Here is a 21,967-nt window from a genome sequence, read left to right on the forward strand (position 1 = left end):
CACAACAAATGCAGGGAGATGCTGGAAGTTCCTGTTAATCATCCTTCAGAAACTTTTTCCTTATGTCAGATATATAGACATAGACATAGACATAGATATTATACATAAATCAGATATAAGTAAGAACAATGGTTTGAAAACATTTCAAAGAAAACAAGAAATTATTCCTTTATGGAATATTAATTCAAAGCCTAGAAGTCCAGTGCATATGGAAATTTGTAATTTCTTACTTAGGTTAAAAATCTAATCCCCAAATTATCCAAATTGCCTTTGGGTTTGTTCTTTCACTTTTCTTTTAATGCTTTCTTTTCTAAAGTAAAAACAGAAGCAGCATTAAAAGATAAGACATACCAATTTCCCTGATTTAAAATACCATGCAATTAAGTCAGAATGGCTTACAATGGCCAGGACCTATCCACCTTTGACCCCCAAATTCCCATTCCCTGACAGCTGACCTTCCTTTTCTCAAACACTCCAGCCTAAAATCTACACTCTCTCTCTCTCTCTCTCTCTCTCTCTCTCTCTCTCTCTCTCTCTCACACACACACACACACACACACACACACACACACACGTATACCCCTCATAAAATATCTCAGCATTTATTGACAAGTTTCCAACCTTGGCACATTCAGTTTTCCCTATTTTGAACAGTCTTCTCTTCCTCCTTTATTTTTCTAGGAAATTTTCAAGATCTTGCTGAACCTTTATCTCCTCCCTTTAATTCATTTCTTCAACTGTGTAATATTTGTTGGCCCCTGTGTGTCTGTCATGCAGCATCTGTTTGCTTCTGTCTCTGTCCTTGTTACCTGGTATTGTTATGCCTCTGTGACTCTGGCTCCTCTAACAGAAGCCATTTTCACTAACAGCAGGAGCTAGTTCTTTGTAACCCTTGGGTTTGGGTTGGGTTTACACCCAATATTGCACTCAAATTAATGCCACATTAGCCCTAGATTTTGTCTTACTTTTGATCAGCTTCTAGAATTATGAAGTCTTATAAAACAGCCTGCTAATAATTATAATTTTAAAGAACAAAAGATAGCTTGGTAAGCTTTCCACTTTAGGAATTAGTCTATAGTTATTGCATAACACTAGAAGTTCCTGGTATATTGTGCATTTGCAAATGGAAGAAATCTAAAGGCTGTAAAACACACCAGACTCCACTAAGCAGGCTCGAGACAGTATCTGTGGATATATAATGTTGAATTTAACATTAATGCTGTACAAGGCTGTACAAGGAGCTAAAATATTCAGTGCATCAAGTACACTGTATTATGGGCTAGTAAGATCATTCACTTCAGCGCATTCTATTAGGATAGAATAGCCACACATCAGTATCACTTAGAAAGTGTTTAAAACTATACAACTAAAATTCTCCCTCAGATATTCACATTCACTAGTAAGACTTCAGCTTTGTGTTGTTGTTGTTGTTGTTGCTGTTTAAAGTATCTTATATGTAAAGCTCAAATTAAGAACCATCCCATTGTAAAAATAAGGCAAATAAAAGCCAAAAAAGGTGAAAAGACTATTTCAACATCTTATTTAATCATTTGTGGAGAGTTCCATGATTTATTTATCTCAGGCTAATAGTAAATGTCTGATCAATCAATGTTGAAAAATTGCCAGACAGAATAATATTCTCAAGTTGTAACAGTTTCAAGAAAAAAAATATCACATTAAAGAAAAACACATGTGTCTATTAAACTAGAAAAGTTTGGCGAAATCTATATGTAGAAGGTGATGTGCTCAGATAGGGAAGACCTCTCTACATTTTGACCAGTCTAAAAAACTCAGTGCAGGAAGCAAGGAGTGGGGTAAATGCTAATTAATCGCTGGCTGATGACCAGCTTTGTGCCCTCTGCTAGCAGAATAAAGAAGAAAAAGGCTGCAACACAATTGCTCATTCATAGCCTGTAGCTTTATTTGCCCTGAGCTTACTGAAGGCAAAGGAGAAACATGGACTAGCATAGTTATTGCTTCATTGCTTCCCAGGCCCTGGAGGCCAACAATTCCAGAAAGGTCTCCTGCTATGTCACATGGTAAAAACGTGTGTGTATATACATACATGTTTGTGTGTGTATGTGTGTGTGTGTGTGTATATCTATATCTATATATATATATATACATCCCACCGTGAAAGTTTTTTCTGGGTCTATTGACATAGCAATGTTCAGTCATAATTTACTGCATTTTTTTATATTTTATTTTATTTGTGAACATACTGTACAGAGGGGTTACAATTACATGGGCAGGATAATGCGTACATTTCTTACCAAGCATTGCAGCCTCCTCCTTTGTTTACCCTTCACATCCCTTCCCTGCCTCCCCCCTCTGGCCCCCACCCAATCCTTCCCCCCTGCATTTTTAATTATAAAAGTAATATAGTATTTGCTAAGTAGTAAAACTGTGAAAAGATTTAAGAAAAGCAATGTAGTATCTACCCTTCGCAGTAGTTTTAGCCCTCCCTCCTTAAGCAACCAAAGTTAACAACCCGGTATCTATCCTTTCTTAGCTTTCTCTACATGTACACAGAAATGGCAGATAGATACACACAAGAGATGCAGAGATAGAAATATTGTTTGGTTTTACAGATTGGTGACAAGTTATACACATGAATAGGAATTTCTAACCACAGGAAATCATGAACCCCTTTCCAATTAATTAATATAGGTCTTTCTTACTTTTATATAGCTTTATTGTACTTCATAATGTTTATATAGCCACTGTCTCAGTCTAGAAAAATAATACACTAAAATAATTAATGCTTTAATTTATAAAGCCAGTGTACTCATTATTGTTTTGAAAATGACTGACCTGTAAATTTCAAACTTTTAGGAATCTTCTTGGAAGTTGTCTGCTTTAAGGGCTCTAATCCATAGTTTTTGTTGTTGTTGTTTTAAATTTACTTAATTAGACATTTCTAGAAACAGATAAGTGTTCCGAGGCATACCTCTCCATCTACCCATCTCCTCTAGTGGAAATTTCTTTCATTTAAAAGATGTATACATTGACACATATTATTATTTCCTTTTTTCCTATTGAATGCAATGCAGAAGAGACTTTTTCTAATTTTGACCAAAGCTAATTATCTGAAAAGGCATTGGAGAAGAATCATATTTTCAAGTGGAGCTTTCCTCTGTGGAATAGCTTGGACCACATGTTTCTTTATTTAATGACATCTATTGATTTCTTTTCTACCCTTAAAGTCAGTCCACACGTAATACAGACCCAAATTAAAAGCAGTGCCTTGCACACTGTTTGAAAATATCTGTAGAACAAAGGTCAAATGTGCAGTTTGGTAGTTAATGGCCTGAGGCAAAGTTAAGGTTAATGTGGCACTAATGAGCAGGCTCAACCCTGTAGAGATGTCTGACCGCGGCTGTCAAACAGCAGACATTTAAAATGTCAGTCTCCAGCTCAGCAGAGGAAATATATAATTACATGTTTCTAGATAAGAACTATTTTCTCTTGATGTTCTGAATCTATATTTAATCACTTAACTTTATTCTCACTCAAGTCATTCTATTTGACAAAATATTTTTAGATTTCTGCTCTACAGCAGTAACTTCTCATTGTAAATGTTTGGAAATAATTAAACTTATGTAGTCAGATGGGAACAAGGAACATTGAAATCTAGTTTCTTGGCCCCAGAGAGACAGAAGGGTGCATGCTTCATTGAGAAGCAATGCAATGTATGTGTGGGGCACATTTATCACAAACGTAAATGTGTTTAAACACATTATATACACATTTTATCTTATAAAAATGTATTTGTTCTAAAAGAGAAACTCAGGAAGTCTGCTCTCTGAACCCCACTTGAACGCACTGCCCCTTATGGGAACTGTGACCTAAGGTTTCAGCACCACTCTTGGATTTTTATTTTATTTTTTTATTTTTTGTTCTGGGTAAGTGATTCCAGGTTTCCCTCTGCTCATAGGAAGTCTTCTGGTTCACATGACATTAGAAGATTGACTGACTCCTCAACACTGCTAAAGAAAATTAAGAATGGGTTGGTAGTTCAAAGAACAATAAGGAAAACAGTGGAAAGGAGAATCTGAAAGAAATCTAGAAAAGTCACTAGTGTCCTTCCATACCCTTCTCCCAGAACTCTGGCTGGATAGGTGTTTCATGTACAGCACTCTCTTATAGTGTGTTCTTATCCTGGTAGGGAACTTCCTGGCCATTTATAGATTTAGGACAGCAAGGTCTCTTACTGTGTTCAATGGTGTTCCAAACATCCTCTCTGGACTGATGTGAAACATACTCTGAAATGTCAAAACAGGGCTCTCCAAACCAGCTTAATATGATGCTACCACTTTGGAACGATGTACCTTAAAAAGCACCAGCTGTGTTCTATAAAACAAACCAACCAACAGTATTTTTTTAAGATGAGTGGGGAGACTGGAAGAATCACTGTGCTAACACAGCCTCTGCAAAAAATAAGTTCAAGCATGAGGAATGAGTCCAGTAGGAGTCCTTTTTAAGGAAAAGATTTTAAACAAAGACTGAACACCCAATCAAGTGTCTGAGTTTTTTGTTTATTAAATCAGACTATAATAGGAAATTGGTCATCCATTGAATTGAATGACCATTAAAGAAGATAGAGGTACAATATAATTTCTCTACTTCAAATCTTTTAATTTTCATTAAAATATTCAGCTACTATAATTAGTATTGTTAGCCTAACGAGGCATACTATTAGTTTAAAATGGAGGGTCATAATCAACAAGCCAATTGTTGGTTGAGAGGGTATCTTGCTCATATTTTCCTCAGAATTGGCCTTCATTTCCAATTTGATTTGTGAGATTAGAGGCAGGACCCATCATGTCCAGACTTGAGTTTATTTGATTTATGAGACCCCAAATTTTCAGCTTTCTCTCTATATATTAAGAATCTTGGTAAAGGACAAAGAAACAAGCACAGCAAAGGAGAAGCTTACATGGTTCTAAATTATTAAACAGAAGGAATTGCCTTTAAGGACAGGAAGTTTGATCAGAGAATTTACAAACGCTACCCATAAAAATTACCTCAGAACTTTTGAATCTTCATCAGTTGTTTTATGTTTGTTTGTTTGTTTTTCCCAGAGCTGTGAACCAAACTCAGGGCCTTTTGGCAAGTGCTCTTTCACTGAGCTAAATCATAATTCCCCTTTGTTGTATTTCTAAGCAAAAGAAACCCAACAGAATGCTAGAGTTAGAGACTGAGTATAGCCATGTATTTTGAGATTTATGTGATTTGTGTCATGGAGTGAAGAGGAAAAAGAAATGAAAGCAGTGTCTAAAAACTGATGAAATCCTTAGAAACACATTCCTTTTTACTATTTTGAAGGAAGGTATGGGAATATTCAGCTTTGTCCTTTACATCCAATTACAAATGAACATAATATTGATATGTCTTGATAATTTTGCATCTCCATTTTACCTATTACATGAATCGAATTCAACTGTAGTAGACAGAATTTAAATTTGCCACACAAAGCAAATTGGAAGATAAGACTTGATGCTTTCATTGTAGATTTAGAACCCATGATGCTTAAAATACAACTTATTCTTCTACACTGGTAAAAGGAGAAGCTTTGATGATTAATTGATTTTACCCCCAGTGAGTTAAATCCTTTTCCTTCTTCAAGAATTCCTAAAGGAAGGTGAATAAAATCCAGGTATTATACTTATGAATGAAAATAGAATAATTATGCCAATTAAAATTATTAAGAGGGCAGGGAATGCGGGAATAATAGAGGGGGTGCATATAATCCAAGTGTATTATATTTATGTATAAAAGCCCAATGAAATTCTTTTAAAAATTATACACCAATGAAAATAGAAGTGGGAAAAAAATGGGACTGACTTTGCAATTCTTTTTACCCCTACATATGCTTATTGTTTTCCAAAGGAAAAATGATAAAATATTCAATTTTCTGAGGGGAAAATATACATATATTACATATGTGTGTAATGCACACATTTACATGTTTGTGTCTATTTATGTGTGTATATACACATATACATACATACAGAAGCACACTGTCTCAGTTATGTTATTCAAAGTTTGATTTCCTTGGCTTATTTTAAGTCTACAAATGAGATAACCCTACAGTAACCCTTGTAAACACTACTGGAAGTTTCTAGTAGCTGCCCAAGCTTGTTAGGTGGAAATAGGTTTTTTGGAGAACTAGTTTTAAAATTGTCCAGTTTAAAGGTCATTCTTCCTATTGTTAGAAAAATACCTATTTTCTTATTCTTTCTATAGTGAAGAATTAGTAGACTTATTTCTACCTATATTATCCTAATTAGACAGTTTCATTATCAAAGATGTCACAAATCAGAGGACCAAAGAGTTATGGAAAAACCAATGGACATTGAAAAACTTGTAACAAATTAGATGTTCCCTGATGTAAGCCTATCCTTGTCTAAGCAAGCAAACTATGAAGATTCTAATTGCAGCTAGTGATAGGTACAATTCTGTAATTTATAGAAATTGGCACTATCAAAATAAAAAGCAGGAATCTGTCAGCTACCAAATATATGTGTATATGTCCATATTTAAAACCAATCACAACTTCAGCTTCAACATAGACTTCATAGCAAGTGGTTCAAGCTATCTCTTCTTTCAAGAAAAGTTCTCTTTTATATAACTTTTATTCTCCATCATTTCTTTAACTTATTTCATAAAATGGTGGCTAATTTCTCCATGAACATGCAGAAAGTAAGAGTTAACTCATTTTTTTTCGAAACTCATCTTACTTTCCACCTTAGTTTCCGGTAGAGCAAATTGCTTTCCAATGCAACACAATTCTGCATGTATTTGTTTATTAGCTTTTTCTGGAAATGCTTTATCAGATTCTCAGTGGGATACATGATCCCCAAAGGTTAAGAACCACTAGCCTAAACTTTTGCCATATGTTTGTTCTGCCTTCTGGCATTTGTGTTTCCTGTGGACCTGGTTTTTGACCCCCTGCGGGTCCTGATCTTTATTATTCATGGAGGTCTTAGCTCTGGTCTGCCTTGAAGCTCATATTCCCTCAAGCTCATTCTGGTCTCACCTCTGCCTCTCTGCCTAAAACTTGGTCTTGGCCCATCCTCCCGGGCCCTGTCCTGCCCTGGAAACAAATACTACCCTCACTTGCCAAGCACTGTTTTAAATTAAACAGAAATCTTATCGTTTAAGGGAACATGACCTTTATTTTAATAAATTAAACTTTCAGGTAATAAATAATAATGGCACCATAAAGAAGCACTAACTTCCTCTTTAGAAATACATTGTAAATTGTTTAGTAATATTAAGTTTTTTCTCAAAGAGTTGGCTTTTTTGTGGCCTAATGATTTGTTAATAGAACATTAACAAAACATTTCCCAAAACATCATTCAGCCCAATATATCTAAATACTGATTTACCATGTAATCAAACACAGATACCTGGTAGACTATATCCAGAATTGTAATCATGATTTCTTTCTGGTTTCCTAAATGAAATAGTTATTATGAACCTATAAGATCATTTAGGTTTACTGATTCTTTTTACTGTAAATCAATTCCACCTATCTTGCTAATAATACTAAATAAGATTAAGTGTTTTTATTCAAGGTGTAGATATTTTTCTACATTCAGTCAGTTATTTTAGTCACTTAACTACGCTTTGTAGTGTTGGACAGGATATGAGCTTGATTCAGTTGATAGTAACACCCTGAGCCAGTATTATACTCTGCCTTACTTGTCTCTGAAGTCTCTAGCCCTCTTATTTCCAGTCTCAATAAATAAAACTGTTAATATTCCAAGTGACAAGATTCTCACTCAAATCACAATTTAATAAACACAGTAGAATAAAATGGAAATGTCTGATGATATATTGCTCCAATTAAGTTCTGAAGAGAATTTTTTTTAAATAAATGATTTAACATCTTAAATAAAACATGAAAATTCAATGTTGAAAAGTTTTTCTCCTATTCTCAAGTTGCTATTAAAATTTTGTATATTTTTAGTAGCACCTAAGACAGTACACACCCCTGAATGCAGCCAATCACCTCTATGGTACATTCTTAAATGAAGAAACTGGCTAATTGGAATGCTTGCTGGAAAACAGATGGGGCCCTGGTGTTGAGACTCTGTCTTAATTTACTGTCCTGGGGTTTTCCTAATTACCCACTTAATTGGCACAGCCACATCACTTTGAAATAATAATGTACAGCTAATTATTGCCGATTTAAGCTTGCTAATAGCTTATTCTTACCAGCTAACTTCAAGAAATCGAGACAGGAAACCGGAACTGCCATAGGGAAATCACTCTGCCTGGATGGTTTAGACAACCATATGAGGGCAGTGTCCTATAGAGCTGCTCTGACTTGGTTTCTGCCCCAAAGGGGGAAATAGTGATAGTTTGCCTGCCGGGTGAGTAAAGGACTCACAATGATAGCTTTTTCTTGCTTTGCAAGGAAGATCTCTACAATTGACATGTGTCAACTATTCGAGCTTCAATTTGTCCATTGTTAGTATATTCTTTAAGTAAAAAAAAAAAAAAGAAGAAAGAAAAAAAGACTGAACCAGTGCAATTACATCTCTAAAATCAAATTAAAATAACACGAATCTGAAGATTAGCTCCCTTCTTCCTAACTAAAAGACTTCACAGTGCATGAAGAAACTTAGCATAACTCTTATACACAGACATATTTAAGTAAAATATTCCCATTTCAAATCAGAGAGCCAAGCAAAGGCATTTCTCTTACAGAAAAAAAAAATCAGAGTTTGGGACAATTAGGAAAAATATTCGTATTTGGACAAGATATAATTTTGCCTTCATTTATGTTCTTTTTATTTAGACAGCTCTAGGCCAGATTCCCTAGAGGTTGGGCCTTAGACCCAACCTTAGACAGGTGAAACCCTAGAGTGGTGCACTTAAGAAAGGGGAAGTAACTTAAGCAGGAGAAGGTGAAGAGGAACAAGTTAAGGTCTTTCTTCCAGAGACCACAGGACTACTGAGGCATGAACTGGGCCATGCAGTTGGTTCTACTACCTTGAAGAAAGGGGAAAGTCTCTTACACCAGCAGGTCACCTCAGGTACTTGTTGTCCATGGGCCTCTGACAAGTAGGGTAGTCTACACAGGAAGACCCCAGCTGAATAACCTGCTGCAGAGTGTGTAGCTGACAGGGTGTGATTTTTGAGGCTAGATCACCTGACTGGCCCTTTCCTAGAGCTGTTGTGAGAACAACTCTGTCCATGTCATCTTGACAAGAATCTGAGGGCCCTGACAACAGCCATCTCAGGAGATGAACCTTCAGTCCCACTTGTGCTTCAGATGGCTGAGGCTCCAGTGGGCTTCATAGCTGTCTCCTTAGAGTTCGCTGAGTCTCCACTCTGCTGCTACTCTACTCCTACATCCCAATACCACAGAATATGAACAATAAATCCACTACGTTTTAGGATGATTTGTTAGGTAGCATTAGATGTAGAATGCTAACTGTTCTTGCTTGTTGAGAGGAAATTCTCCAGATAACACAAAAGCCTTGGGTTATCAGCCTCCAGGACACAATAGTCATAAGGCTGACAAATGGGCAGGAAAAAAGCTTTGAGTAGAACAAAGAAGCATCTACCTTTGGCACCACTCACATTAAATGAGGCCCACTGAACTTTGCATGCACTTTCACATAGTCATGTCCTGAGCTTAATTCTGACTTAGATCTTCATAGCTTCTGGATAGTTTGACAGCAGTTCAGACCAATGTATTTGACAATAAATAATTATACAGACAAACAAAAACTGAAGCATTCATCATTACAAATAATTGATAAAGCATAGGGAAATACTTCAGTGGGAATTTACTTGCCAAGCATGCATAAAGCCCTGAATTCAACCCGAGAGAGAGAGAGAGAAACAGAGACAGAGAGACACAGACAGAGAAAGACAGAGAGAGAGACAGAGAAAGACAGAGAGAAGGGGCTGGGAAGGTGGCTCAGTGGTAGAACGCTTGCCTTGCATGCCTGAGGTCCTGGGTTCTATTCCTCAGCACCACATAAGCAAAAAGAAAAAAGCTGGAAGTGGTACTGTGGCTCAAGTGGTAGAGTGCTAGCCTTGAGCTGAAGAGCTGAGGGACAGTGCCCAGGCCCAGAGTTCAGGCCCCACGACCAAACCCCCCCCAAAAAAGAAAGAAAGACAGAGAGAAAGAGAATAAGAGATACAATAAGGGCAAAATAATTCTACACAGGAGGCTAGAAAAGATGAAGTAGTAAAAAGAATAAACTGTGAGTAGTTATAGGTAAATAGTAACTATCTCAATATAAAAAAACATTAATGTCTTAGAAGTTGTGAAATGTTGGTAGAAGATGTATTTGTTCATATAATAGCATAAAATGGGAGGAGAATATTGGAGTGAGTGTGTTCTAAGTTCTTAACATTGTTCAATGAAGTGGTAAAATTTCGAACTTAAAGTAGTAAAAATTAAAAATGCATCATTGTGATCTTGATGATAATCATTAAGAGAATAATGAGAACAAATGTAAAGAGCTATAAAAGGTTAAAATAATAAATAAGTGTTTAATTGAAAGGAAAGCAAGAAAATGAAATAAAGAAGCAAATAGGAGTAAAGAGAAAACCAAGAGTAAGATGAAAGCCTTAATTACTTCAGGATATTACCTAGACAGACAGATAGATAGATAGATACATACATACATACATACATACGTTGATAGATTAATTTAGATAGATATCACTCTATATAATAAACCAAATATTTCAATTAAAAAACAAAGCCTTGGAGTCTTTAATTTTCATTTCCTACATGAGGAGCAGAAAATGTTTCTATTCTCCATTTCTTCCTACATTAACTTGTTATTCTAAATTTTAGATAAAACTTAAAACTCAAAACATAATACTTGTTGCCAGCCCCTCCCACCAAAAAGGGGAAATAGAAAGAGAGAGAGACAGAGACAGAGACAGAGACAGAGAGACACAGGGAGAGAGAGTGTGTGAGAGAGAGAAAGGGAGAGGAAATGAAACATAAAAGAAACAAACCACAATGGTTATACTGGGCTACACAGCATTTCAAAATATGAGTAGAGGAGATCATAGCATGCCATCCAAAAGGACTCTTTTGCTATTGGTTACTTCAAGTTGTACATTTTGAGAAGTTACATACTGGGGTAGCTTAGAAAATTTATTCTTCTGTATAGTTAATGTATACTTATGAAGTTCTTCATGTAAACTGTCCTTTATGTAGCACGGATTTTCTCCCATCACTTTCTCATGACTTATCTCAAACCCTGCCAGCAGCTCCAAGCCACTTTTCTGTTCAGTCCTTTAGGATGCTAGCTATATGAGCCTCCGTCCACCGTCCTTCTTTGCATCTCATACTTTTCTAGAAAGCCCAGGCCTATATACATGAGTAAACTGGTGGTTATTTTCTTAATCAAGCATTTGGTCAATTTAGTTCAAATTCCAGCCAACCTAGGAGGATGGAGAGAGGCCATTTTCCTACTCCTCCAGTTACATTTACATAACTTCTGAAAAAGTATTTGCAAATTGGACTACTATATAAATTAAACTATTCCTCTGTCACAGTCACCCTAAATGATTTCTTTTCTCAATTAGGGTACCAATTTCATTTATAATATACTAATTCTAAAATGAACTATGGCAGTATAATTTTAAAAGACAATGACTTATTTATATAAAATATATTATAAATGTTTAGCAAACATAAAATTAGCTTTATTTTCATTTACACTGGCAAAGTCCTTGATGTGTTTAATAATTTATATTTTCGTTACTACAGAAACTGTATTGAGCTGGAGAGGCTGATGAATTAGTTTGTTCTGTGACTTTCCTTTAATGGTTTTGACTGGGTTTGAATTATAGAAAATAGTTTCTGCTAGTGGTATTCTCATGAGACTTTCTAAAAGTAAATAAAAAATGAATATCTAAGAAAAACTGTCATGGATATAATACTAATTTATAAAGTTAACTCAGGAAACAGGAACTTACTACAAGATTCCCTGTTTCTGAATTACATTGAGCAGTTGTTTTATTCATGATTTGGACAAGTTATATAGAAATTTTTTCCCTTGCCTATGGTTTACAATAATTTTACTTTCTGTTTTAATTAATGACAATAGGAAATCCAAACTGTACTTGGGCAATTGTACTTTATCTTTCTGTATATAATCATTATAAATACTATATTATATAATCTGCAAAATCTATATAAACCGCTATATTTGCATGAAATATTATTTTACAAAGCTGACTAGGGAACATTATTTTGTAATTAAGAAAATATTATTTCAGGGGAAGTTCTTTGAAATTGTGTTTTAATTTCTTTTTTAAAAATGCTTTTATTATCTGTAAGAAGTTTTACAAAGGGGTTGCCATTCAATAAAGCGGTGTATGAGCTCAATGCAATGTCACCCCTTTCAACATTATCACTCCATGATTTTTAAAATATTTTAATACAAACATCATTCTCTACTTGTCTGTCTATCTATCTATTTACCTACCTACCTATCTACCTACCTACCTACCTACCTACCTATCTACCACTCGGCAGTAGTGGGGCTTGAACTGCAAGCCTCATACTTGTGAAGCTTGTTTGCTTTCAACTAGCAACTTACCACTTGAGCCACCCCTCCAGCCTAGATTTTTGCTGGTTATTTTGGAGATATAGTCTTAAAGACTCTTCTACCTAGACAGACATTGAACTACTATTCTTTGTATCCCAGAGTTCTGAATAGCTGGGTTATAGGAGTAAATCATTGGTACCCAGCTTGTGTATTTTCTTACAGGCAATTTTTTTTAGAAAAGCATATTCCTCAATTTCTGCCATATAATTAATCATAATTTATCCTTGGGGAATCTAATCCCTTATCTTATTTTTCTTATCTTACATATCCTATCATTTACCATGTTTCTATAAATACCTATTACAATGTATGCAATTATTTCAACATATGTTACCCTGTAAAATTATTGTAAGAAGACAAAATTATAAGAAATTTAGTTACAGCTCTAATTGGTTAACTGGGATTCATTAATGAAGAAACAACCATCCTGTAAAACAGAATGAGTGTTCCGATTAAGCAATAGCAGAAGAGAGGGACAAGACACAAGAGAGGAAAAGAAGGTTCGATTAATATCAGGTTTTGTGAAGCTTCTTATTTTCTAGGGTTGGAGCAGAGGGCAGTCATATACTAAATCAGACAGGAGTCTTCTCTCTTCAGGAGAAAAATGAACAAGTCTTGTTTGGGTTCTATTTGCTTCCTTAAAACCACAGTTTGATTAAATGACATTTTTATGAGAGACTCTGGTTTGATTTAATCTGTTGAAACCCAGTCCAAAAATAATAGCCTCTGACAGCTTTTATTTAACAATAAATATTGATTTTATATTCATACATGCTTTTAATTTATATAAATGTTAGGCTATTGCTATCATTCTATTTAGTAGAGAGTTTTGTCTGTAATTACAACAACAGTTTTTGCTGTATGAAAATGAACTTATTACTTATGATTACATCATAATGCTTCAAAGTATTACATCCTATTTTTCCTACTAATGGACATACTGCTTGCCTCTAACTTTGAGTGGTCACAGATATTCAAGAATGTCTCATGTGAATGTAAGAGGCTCTCTTAACCCAAAAAATAAAAAAAGGAAACTCAAAGAAAACAGAACAAACACAGAAAATAATGTTTTTAAAATAGGGAATAACTTTAGATAAGAGAAAACAGCTCATTCATGGCATTCATAACCAGTGTCAAATAATAATTTGCAAGATTCATAACCTGAGAGTTCTAGTTAATAGCTAGTTTGATTTCTAATACTTTCCCTCATTGTTCCTGAACCACTGTTTGACACTTCACCTGGCTCAGTCTTGATAGGAAATAAACCATGTTAAAGTTGGCCAATCATGCTGATCTTTATTGCTTTTCCTTCCATTGTTAATGAATACATTCCATTTTGTTGTAAAGTTAATGGCTTACTTTCTATCTCTTTCTGGTTGTAAAACAAATGTCTTACTTTCTTCTGTTGGCAAGAGTCTCTTCACCATTCCTTGCAAAGATCTTCATCCCATGCTTCTCTTTGCTGAGATCAAAAGAACACCGGGGGCTTTGTGTCGGCATGGTTATTTGGTGGCCACAAATCTTATTCACCTTTTAAATAGAAAACATTAAATGAATGTTATAAACCTGCTTCAGCTCTTCTGAAAATGCAATGTTTCATAGTGGCCAAAACGATGCCATGTTCTTGCTTAAACTTGGTATTAACTTTTAATATTTACAATGCTTGTCAGTTTTTCCAAGAGAGAGAATACAATATTCTAAAATGGCAGCAATGATAAACTGATGCCAGGTGCATCATAAAGGTGGCAGTTGACACATGGACAACATAGAGAACCAGAGAACAAAATTGAAAGGCTGGTCTGTTTGTAGAAATATGGCTACTTTCTAAAAATAGATATCAATTGTGGACTGGACTCATTCATGTGACTTATCACCTTTCTTTACTAATTTTAAAATAAAATAATTTGCTATTGAATATCCTCGCCTTTTTTGAATAAATTCTAAATGCAAGCACAAATACCTTTGTAGTTTTCATCTTAGAAGTAACAGTATATGTTTAATGGAAAGATCTCATGTTATAATTATTCCACATCATATTCCTTAAGCTGGTGTGGTTTCCGGGGTATTATTAATTATATGTTAAAACTATTACCCAAAAGAAAAAAATTTTTATTTTAAATACTTGCTTAGCATTAATATTTGGAAATCCAGCATAATTATCATGGGAAAAATTAAGTAATTTCTTTCCAGTGTAATATATAAAAAATTTATATGGTACTTGAAAACACAGAGTAGTATAATAGAAAATACACAACAAAAGCATCATCTTGGATTCAAGAAACTTTGTTTCTGGTCTAATTTTTCTTAGTTCAGAGACCTTGAAAATATGACAGAATCTCCTTGAACTTGATTACCTAATACATGAGATGAAAAAGACAGATTATCCCAAAGTCCCCTTAAAGTTTTCAGCATTTTTGACTTTCCGTGCTATGTGCATGAAAAGAGTTGTATACAAATTTATTTTACCCATATTTTTGCAACCCTTTGTGCCATGAAGCACAGGCACTAAGTATTATGACATTAAAAGTGAATCACTGATTTTTGTTCCTGACAGAGTTTACAATTCAAAAGAAAAGAAAAAAGATCCCACCATTTATCAAAATACAGCTTGTACTTGTGGGTATAGGACCAGCAATGTGTTCTGGGTATCACAGGAAGTCAGGATCTTCCCAGTGAAGAGAGCAAAGGGTTGCATGTGGAGATGACTCTGGAAGAGCTACTGGATTGGGATGAAACTTGGAGCACCGATCAGGTCAGGATATGTTGAAGTTCATTTCAATTCATTCAAACTAAAAATAAATGTTGCACACCACTGAGTTAAATGCCAGAGACAGAAATATAAATAAGACATGGGTCCATATTCACACAGTTGAAATGAGTCACACATGTAGTTCTACACAACAACAGCTACTGTAAGATTGCATGTAAGTTAATAAAACTATAATAGTTACAGAGAAAAGGGGAAATTTAAAAGAACTAGGAGTTTGAAAAGTGGTAAAAGCAGGGGCTAACATTGCAGAGAACAACAGGCTATCGAAGAGGAGTACTAGTTAAATGCACATATATAACCAAAGAACATACATACTAGATGGGAGTAATATAATAAGAAGTAGCATGCAAGAAAGGCTTGATAGTGACCTATGAATGGATACCAAGCTGAAGAACTTGCAAATGGAGTGCAGGACAAGTTTCCAAGTCATAATCTGATGATTTAAGATTGCTGCAAGAGAAAAGGTATCATTGTGTCAATGGAGGAAGGGAGAGAAGGACCAGAGGTGTCCATGTAAACCCAAAAAGGAAGAGAAGGAAAGGATAGTTAACCCTTTGGACACTGGATCCTCTCATAGCAAAGAATAATGACCGAGGCAAATAAAAAGTCCTAAAAAAGAGAGGTGCAAGAAAGCATGGGTTTAACAAAGAGAATGGCTACAAGTTGTGTTCTCCTGGAAAGAAGATGTTGCAGTCATAAGAGAACTTTATGATTGAAAGATGCTTGTAGGAGGATCTTGGAGGGTTTTAAACACTAGTCTAAGGAAGCTCATTTATTAGACAATATCTCCTGCTGGTTCTTGAATATTAAAGTAAACTACGAAAGTTGAAACTTAGCAAATGCATATCTTAACAGCAGGTGAAATATTACCAGCCTCTTCCAGTATTCTTGAGGAAGAAATTTTAATTCTGACCCATGATAATGAAATTTTTCTGAAGTACAGATAGATAGTAAAATCAACAAGACTTAGCAGACAATTTTAGGTGAGATGTAGAGGCCATTGTAAAAGAATCAAAATGAATTTCCAATCACTGAGTCTAAAAATTAATGATAGTAAAAAATATTATAAAGATGCCAAATATTCAAGAAAAAAAGAGATCTTCTTCCTCAGCAACCCTAAGACCCAAAAAAAGATGGTATAGGTTATTAGTAGCAAATTCCAAGAACAAGATTATTTGGAGGCACTATTAGGTATTTTGAAATACAAGCAAAAAAGAAAGGAAAACAAAATTTGCAATAATGATCCAAGGAGATTTGTCAAAGGGCTTGAGCCATGGCAAATTAAAAAAAAATTACTTCTATGGATCTTTATTTTACATTTTTGATATTCAAGGAAAATTTTTTCTTCCAAATACAAAAGAAAATGCACCAACCAAGAATATATAGGGTATGTGTAAGTCAGAGATCCAAGCATGCCTCACAAATTCCAATAAAAAGTGCATTTCAAAGCCCTTGTATTTGTTGACTTGCTATCAGGGAGCTCTGCTTCACACTTTATTGAAAGGGAATAGAAACCCATCTGTTACCAGGACATTAGCCTGTCACCTTCGCTCCCCTGAGGTGAGCCAATTTGGGTGGCACATTTCAATACCAGTAGCTTCTCGCTATTGAAAAAATTCTCACACTTATGTTGACAATTTTTCATCTTTGACTTATACTGCAATTTCCTCCTTATTCTCCTCCCTGGTCTCTACCATTCTCCCCTGCAATCAGTCTGAAGTGCCTTGGGAAAAAAAAATTGTTGTTTTTTTTTTTTTCCATATGCTTCTTAACTTCTGCTTTAAGTTCCATTTCTGGTTTCCTACTGATTTTCAAGTTCCCATCTCACCTTGAAATGACCCTCTTAGTTGCTTCTAACCCCTATCACTTTGCCCACTCAGGTTAAGTATTTGTTTCAACAACTCTCTTTCATTTATCTGGCATCTCCATTTTCAATGTAATTTTGGAACCACATACAAGTTCATCTTTAACTTGTGTCCCCCTTGTTCAGTAGTTGTATATAAGTTTTCTAATATTCAAAACTTTCAACTCTTGTACACAGCAACTTTCAACTCTTGTAAACAGCAACTTACATTATTTATTTTCATTTCATTCCTCTCAATGGTACCTTAGTTTTTCTTGGGGAAAAAAAAACACTTTTTAAATAATTCTACAAGTTGGAAATATCCAGAATATACTGTTGAAAATCAAGGAATGTAAAGGAATTAGGTGTGATTGATAGAGGATCTGATCTGGGGAGTGGGGTAAAGGCATGCTCCACAGCATCTCGTTTGTGAAGGAGGTACTGATTGCTTTTCTTTAGGTCATATCTAGAATCCTTCTTGTTAAGAGAGAGATAGTGATTAGAGAAGTCACATAAAAGATAACTGGCAGTATACATTAAAACAATAAAGTAATTAAATAAATAAATTAGAAACCAGGTATCATTAGATCAAATGTACTGTGCTACATTATATTGAAGAGCTATTGTGAATCCATCAGAAAGAAATATATTGGCAATTTTTCTGGTAACAAAAATGGGATTGTATTTATTCATGCTTCATGCTTTTATAATTTGTATATGTAATTTGTTAAGGGAAAAAAATCAATAATAAAAATCAAAAGGGAACTAATTTTCTCAGACAGAGATGAAATCTATGATCTCATATTTACTCCATAAAAATAAACTGGAAATAAAAGTAAAGGGGGCTAGATCTTAGGGCAGGCAGAGAGGAAAGGCAATGAAAGCCAAGTGCCGGGTTCATTATATTTAGACTGCATTTTGCAGACCAAGGTAATATATGCAGACCAGGGTAATATATTAATGATTGATGAGCAAAGGAATGTAATTTTCAAAGCCTTCTTCTAGAAATACTTAGCAGGGTAATTGTAAGCATAAAAGGAACTGTTCCCATGTATAAGAGAGTATTAAAACAAACTCAGGAAGCACCAGTTAAATTTGAGGAGAAAAGTAGGCATCACTTTCATCTATGTAGGAAGAGTAGGATTAACTACATGTTGATTGGCCATGTATGGCAAAGAAAGTAATGCTAAAAGCTGGTGCCAGGTTTGAACATGATAAACACAGAGAAGAGCCCATAGCTGGTATATATATATACATATGTGTATATATATATATATATATATATACATATACATATATATGGATTAAATAGCAGAATGAGTTCAGTTTTTGGTGTGTATATTCTATGATTAAGTATGTTTTATTACATTCGGTTTTAATTTCTAAGAGTCAGCTCTACATGACTGATTAGAGACAAAAGGCAAATGGATATCCAGAATCAACTATATGAAGTTAACACTTAACTCTGTAAAAATGTTAAGAATTACACATTATAAAATCTTTCCAGAGGTAGAACTCAGATAATATACCTCATTTGTTGGGGATTTTTGTACCAATAGCAGGGAAAATTAGTAGTTAGAATCCTGTGCTAAAACTATAGAACCACCATCTAAAAAATATATTTAAAGTTCAAGGTATAGAGGAATGCAAAAGCTATATGTGGGAAATATATAAAAGTTATAACCAAAATGCCACTTTTTAAATCCTAGGAAAATTTAATAATGTAAGAAAGATGATATACATAAAAACTCACAATTTACAAAGCAGAACCATTAAACATAAATTAACTACAAGGAAATTCTAAATGTGTACAAGGTACTAACTCCCTGGGGTCAAGCAAACAAAACAATCATGAAGTTAGATAAGGGAGATCACAGCCATTGACTTTCCTTTGTGAAGGTGAGAGATAAATTCACTTTGTAGATAGCATAGACACAGAAGGCCATTTATAGATACATCTACTTGTAGGCAGAGTATACTTAGGCTTGAGTGGAGGGCTTATTTTTGCCTTTACCATTTGGTTTGAATTTTTCAGAAGTTGTTTTCATTCATGGGTTTCTGTTACCCATCATCATAGAGGATCACTGCTTTCTAATTAAAAAGGTTGGGGAGGAGAGAAAGAGGATAAGGACAAATGTAAGGTCAAGAATGTTTCAACTAATTTATACTGAGAAAAAAAAATCTTCACTCTGCCAAGTTAGTTTTGGTATTCCTATAAATTAAACCACCAGAGGGAGCTTCTGCATTTCAGTCATATGCATCATCATTTATTAAACTTAGGTATGGGTCTATTAAATATCATTTAGTGTAGTACTTTAAAGAAAAATTCGATTTATCTTAAGTGATATACACTCAGATACAAGAAATCTTAAAAGGCAATCTTTTATCAAAACTACTAGACTGGGGTTGTCAATTTAATGTCACCAAAAGAGAAATGAAAAACAAACAAACATAAAACCCTCCTGAGTTAATTTATCTGGACTGAGCTTTTCTGTACTCAGTAAGATAAATTCTGAAAAGTGACTCATGATTTCAATTATTTTCTCTTTCTTTCATTTTCCTTCCTTCTTTCATTCCTTATTTCCTTCCTTACTCCTTTAGTTCCTCCCTGCCAGTTATATGAACTGAAAACTCAAGAAAGGAAAGAGAGGGAGGGAGGGAGGGAGGGAGGGAGGGAGGGGGAGAGGGAGAGAGAGAGAAAGGCAGAGACAGAGACAGAGAGAGAGAGAGACAGAGAGAGAGAACAGACAAGTTCTCTAAATGAGGTGACCAATGGAATGTGGTTAGTGTGTGAACAAATGAAAGAGATGCTGATTCTGACATTTATGTACACAAAGACTGAAGAGGAAGCTTTCAGAGAAGAGGAATGTGCAATTTGGGTGGAGAATAAAGAAGAATCCATCACAATCAGCTCAGGTACAAGAGGTATATTATGAAGGAGATACTGAGGAAATACATCATCCTTGAAAGGCATATTTGTGGTGCTCCTAGAAAAGGCATGGAGACAAGTAAGTTTCCACTTTGTGTTTGTTTTAAAGCAGAAAATATTACAGTCACTTGTGTGGTTAGTGGTATAGACTGATTCAGATACTTCCATCCAAGATATTTTATTACAAAAATAATGGCACAAAAATAATGGCTATATACTGTGGCTCATATCTGTAATTCCAGCTACTTTGGTGGCAGAGAGGAATATTGTGGTTTAAAGCCAATGTATAAAAAAATACCATAACCATATATCAAAATGAGCCAGTGTGGTTGCACACATGTATAATCCAAGCTATTTGGCAGACCAATATAGGAGAATTATGATTTGAGCAAAGCCTAGACAAAAGCAGCAGACCCTTTATGAAAAACACACTGAAAACAAAAATGGCCTACGAATAAGGATCAGGTAGTAGAGTTCTTGCCAATCAAGTATAAGGTTCCTAGTTCAGACCCCACAACTTCCAAGGGGAAAGAATGTGACACCAAATATACCTACAAGTGCCAAAAGGACAGTTAAGCAAATAACTTACATTTGAAATGCTTTCCCTTTTGTGATTATTGGTAGGTAGCTGATTAGAATAATATTCATATGGAAAAGAAGTCACAAATCATACTATATACACTGGATATAGAGAAAATAAATGCAAATACAGATGATGGAAATAAAAGAAAGAAGCAAAAGAAGGAAGAAGAACTGCAAACAGTACAAATGACTACAACAACAAACCTCTTGTTTCCATTTTTTGGAGTTCATTTCGATACTCATCATTTTATATGATCATTTGCACCTAGTTTTTGAGCCCTTGTAATCCTCTCCTAAGAACATACTCCTTTGTTTTCACTGTGTGAATGTTTAGATTTCTGCTTAAATAATAATGTACAGGTGTAATTATTATTTTTTACTATCCATTGCAAGTGAAGGAAACCATGCAATCTATGTTTCTTTGAGTCTAGCTTACCTTGCTTAGTATGTTTTTTTTTTGTACTGTTTGCAGTACTTTTGTTCTCTTTTTTTCTTCTGGACTTTTTTCTCTTCTGGCCCTGTTTTTTTTATTATTATTATTTCTGTACCTCTTATCTTGTATATAAGTCTATCTGACTTGGGCAAGGAAAGCACAGAAATGGTAGGACCAAGGGTAAACCAATTCACCAATGAAACCCATTAGACACTATGTTGGAAATGATCAATACAACTTTGTGGGGACAGAAGTGAGGAGGGGGAAAACCTGGGAGAAAATGAGGGATGGAGGGGGTGACACTGCTCAAAAGGAAATGTACTCCATACCTGACTCGTGTAACTGCAACTTCACCATTACAATAAAATTATTTTTAAAAAGTAGATGTAGCTGGAAGCTGAATTGGAATTAAACAAAAAAGATGAAGGAAAGATTAAGAAAATGGAAGAGGAAAGAAAAAGGGGAGGGTGAAGGAAAGAGGGAAAGAAGGAAGAAAGGAAGAAGAGAGGGAGGGAGGGAGGCAGGGAGGGAAGGAAGGAAGGAAGGAGGGAGGGAGGGAAGGAAGGAAGTTAGGAAGGAAGGAAGGAAGGGAGGGAGGGAGGGAGAGAAGGAAGGAAGGGAAGAAAGCAAGGAAGAAAGAAGGAAGGAAGGAAGGAAGGAAGGAAGGAGGGAAGGAGGGAAGGCAAGAATGAAGGAAGGAAGGAAGGAAGGAAGGAAGGGAGGGAGGGAGGGAGAGAGGGAAGATAGGAAGGGAGGAAAGGAAGGAAGGAAGAAGGAAGGAAGGAAGGAAGGAAGGAAGGAAGGA

At 35.1% G+C, this 21,967-nt stretch overlaps 1 protein-coding gene across 1 annotated transcript in view; it reads right to left on the reverse strand.

The window, feature by feature from the left end:
* Positions 1-21,967, reverse strand: part of Gpc5 (glypican 5) — a 493,935-nt gene that overhangs the window by 265,387 nt on the left and 206,581 nt on the right. Inside the window, exon 4 of the mRNA XM_013022972.1 lies at positions 14,002-14,135. Coding sequence (XP_012878426.1) covers positions 14,002-14,135 — 134 coding nt within the window. The remainder of the gene's footprint in view (positions 1-14,001; positions 14,136-21,967) is intronic.

The sequence above is a fragment of the Dipodomys ordii genome, unplaced genomic scaffold (assembly GCF_000151885.1).
Source record: "Dipodomys ordii isolate 6190 unplaced genomic scaffold, Dord_2.0 Scaffold65, whole genome shotgun sequence".
Lineage (NCBI taxonomy): Eukaryota > Metazoa > Chordata > Mammalia > Rodentia > Heteromyidae > Dipodomys > Dipodomys ordii.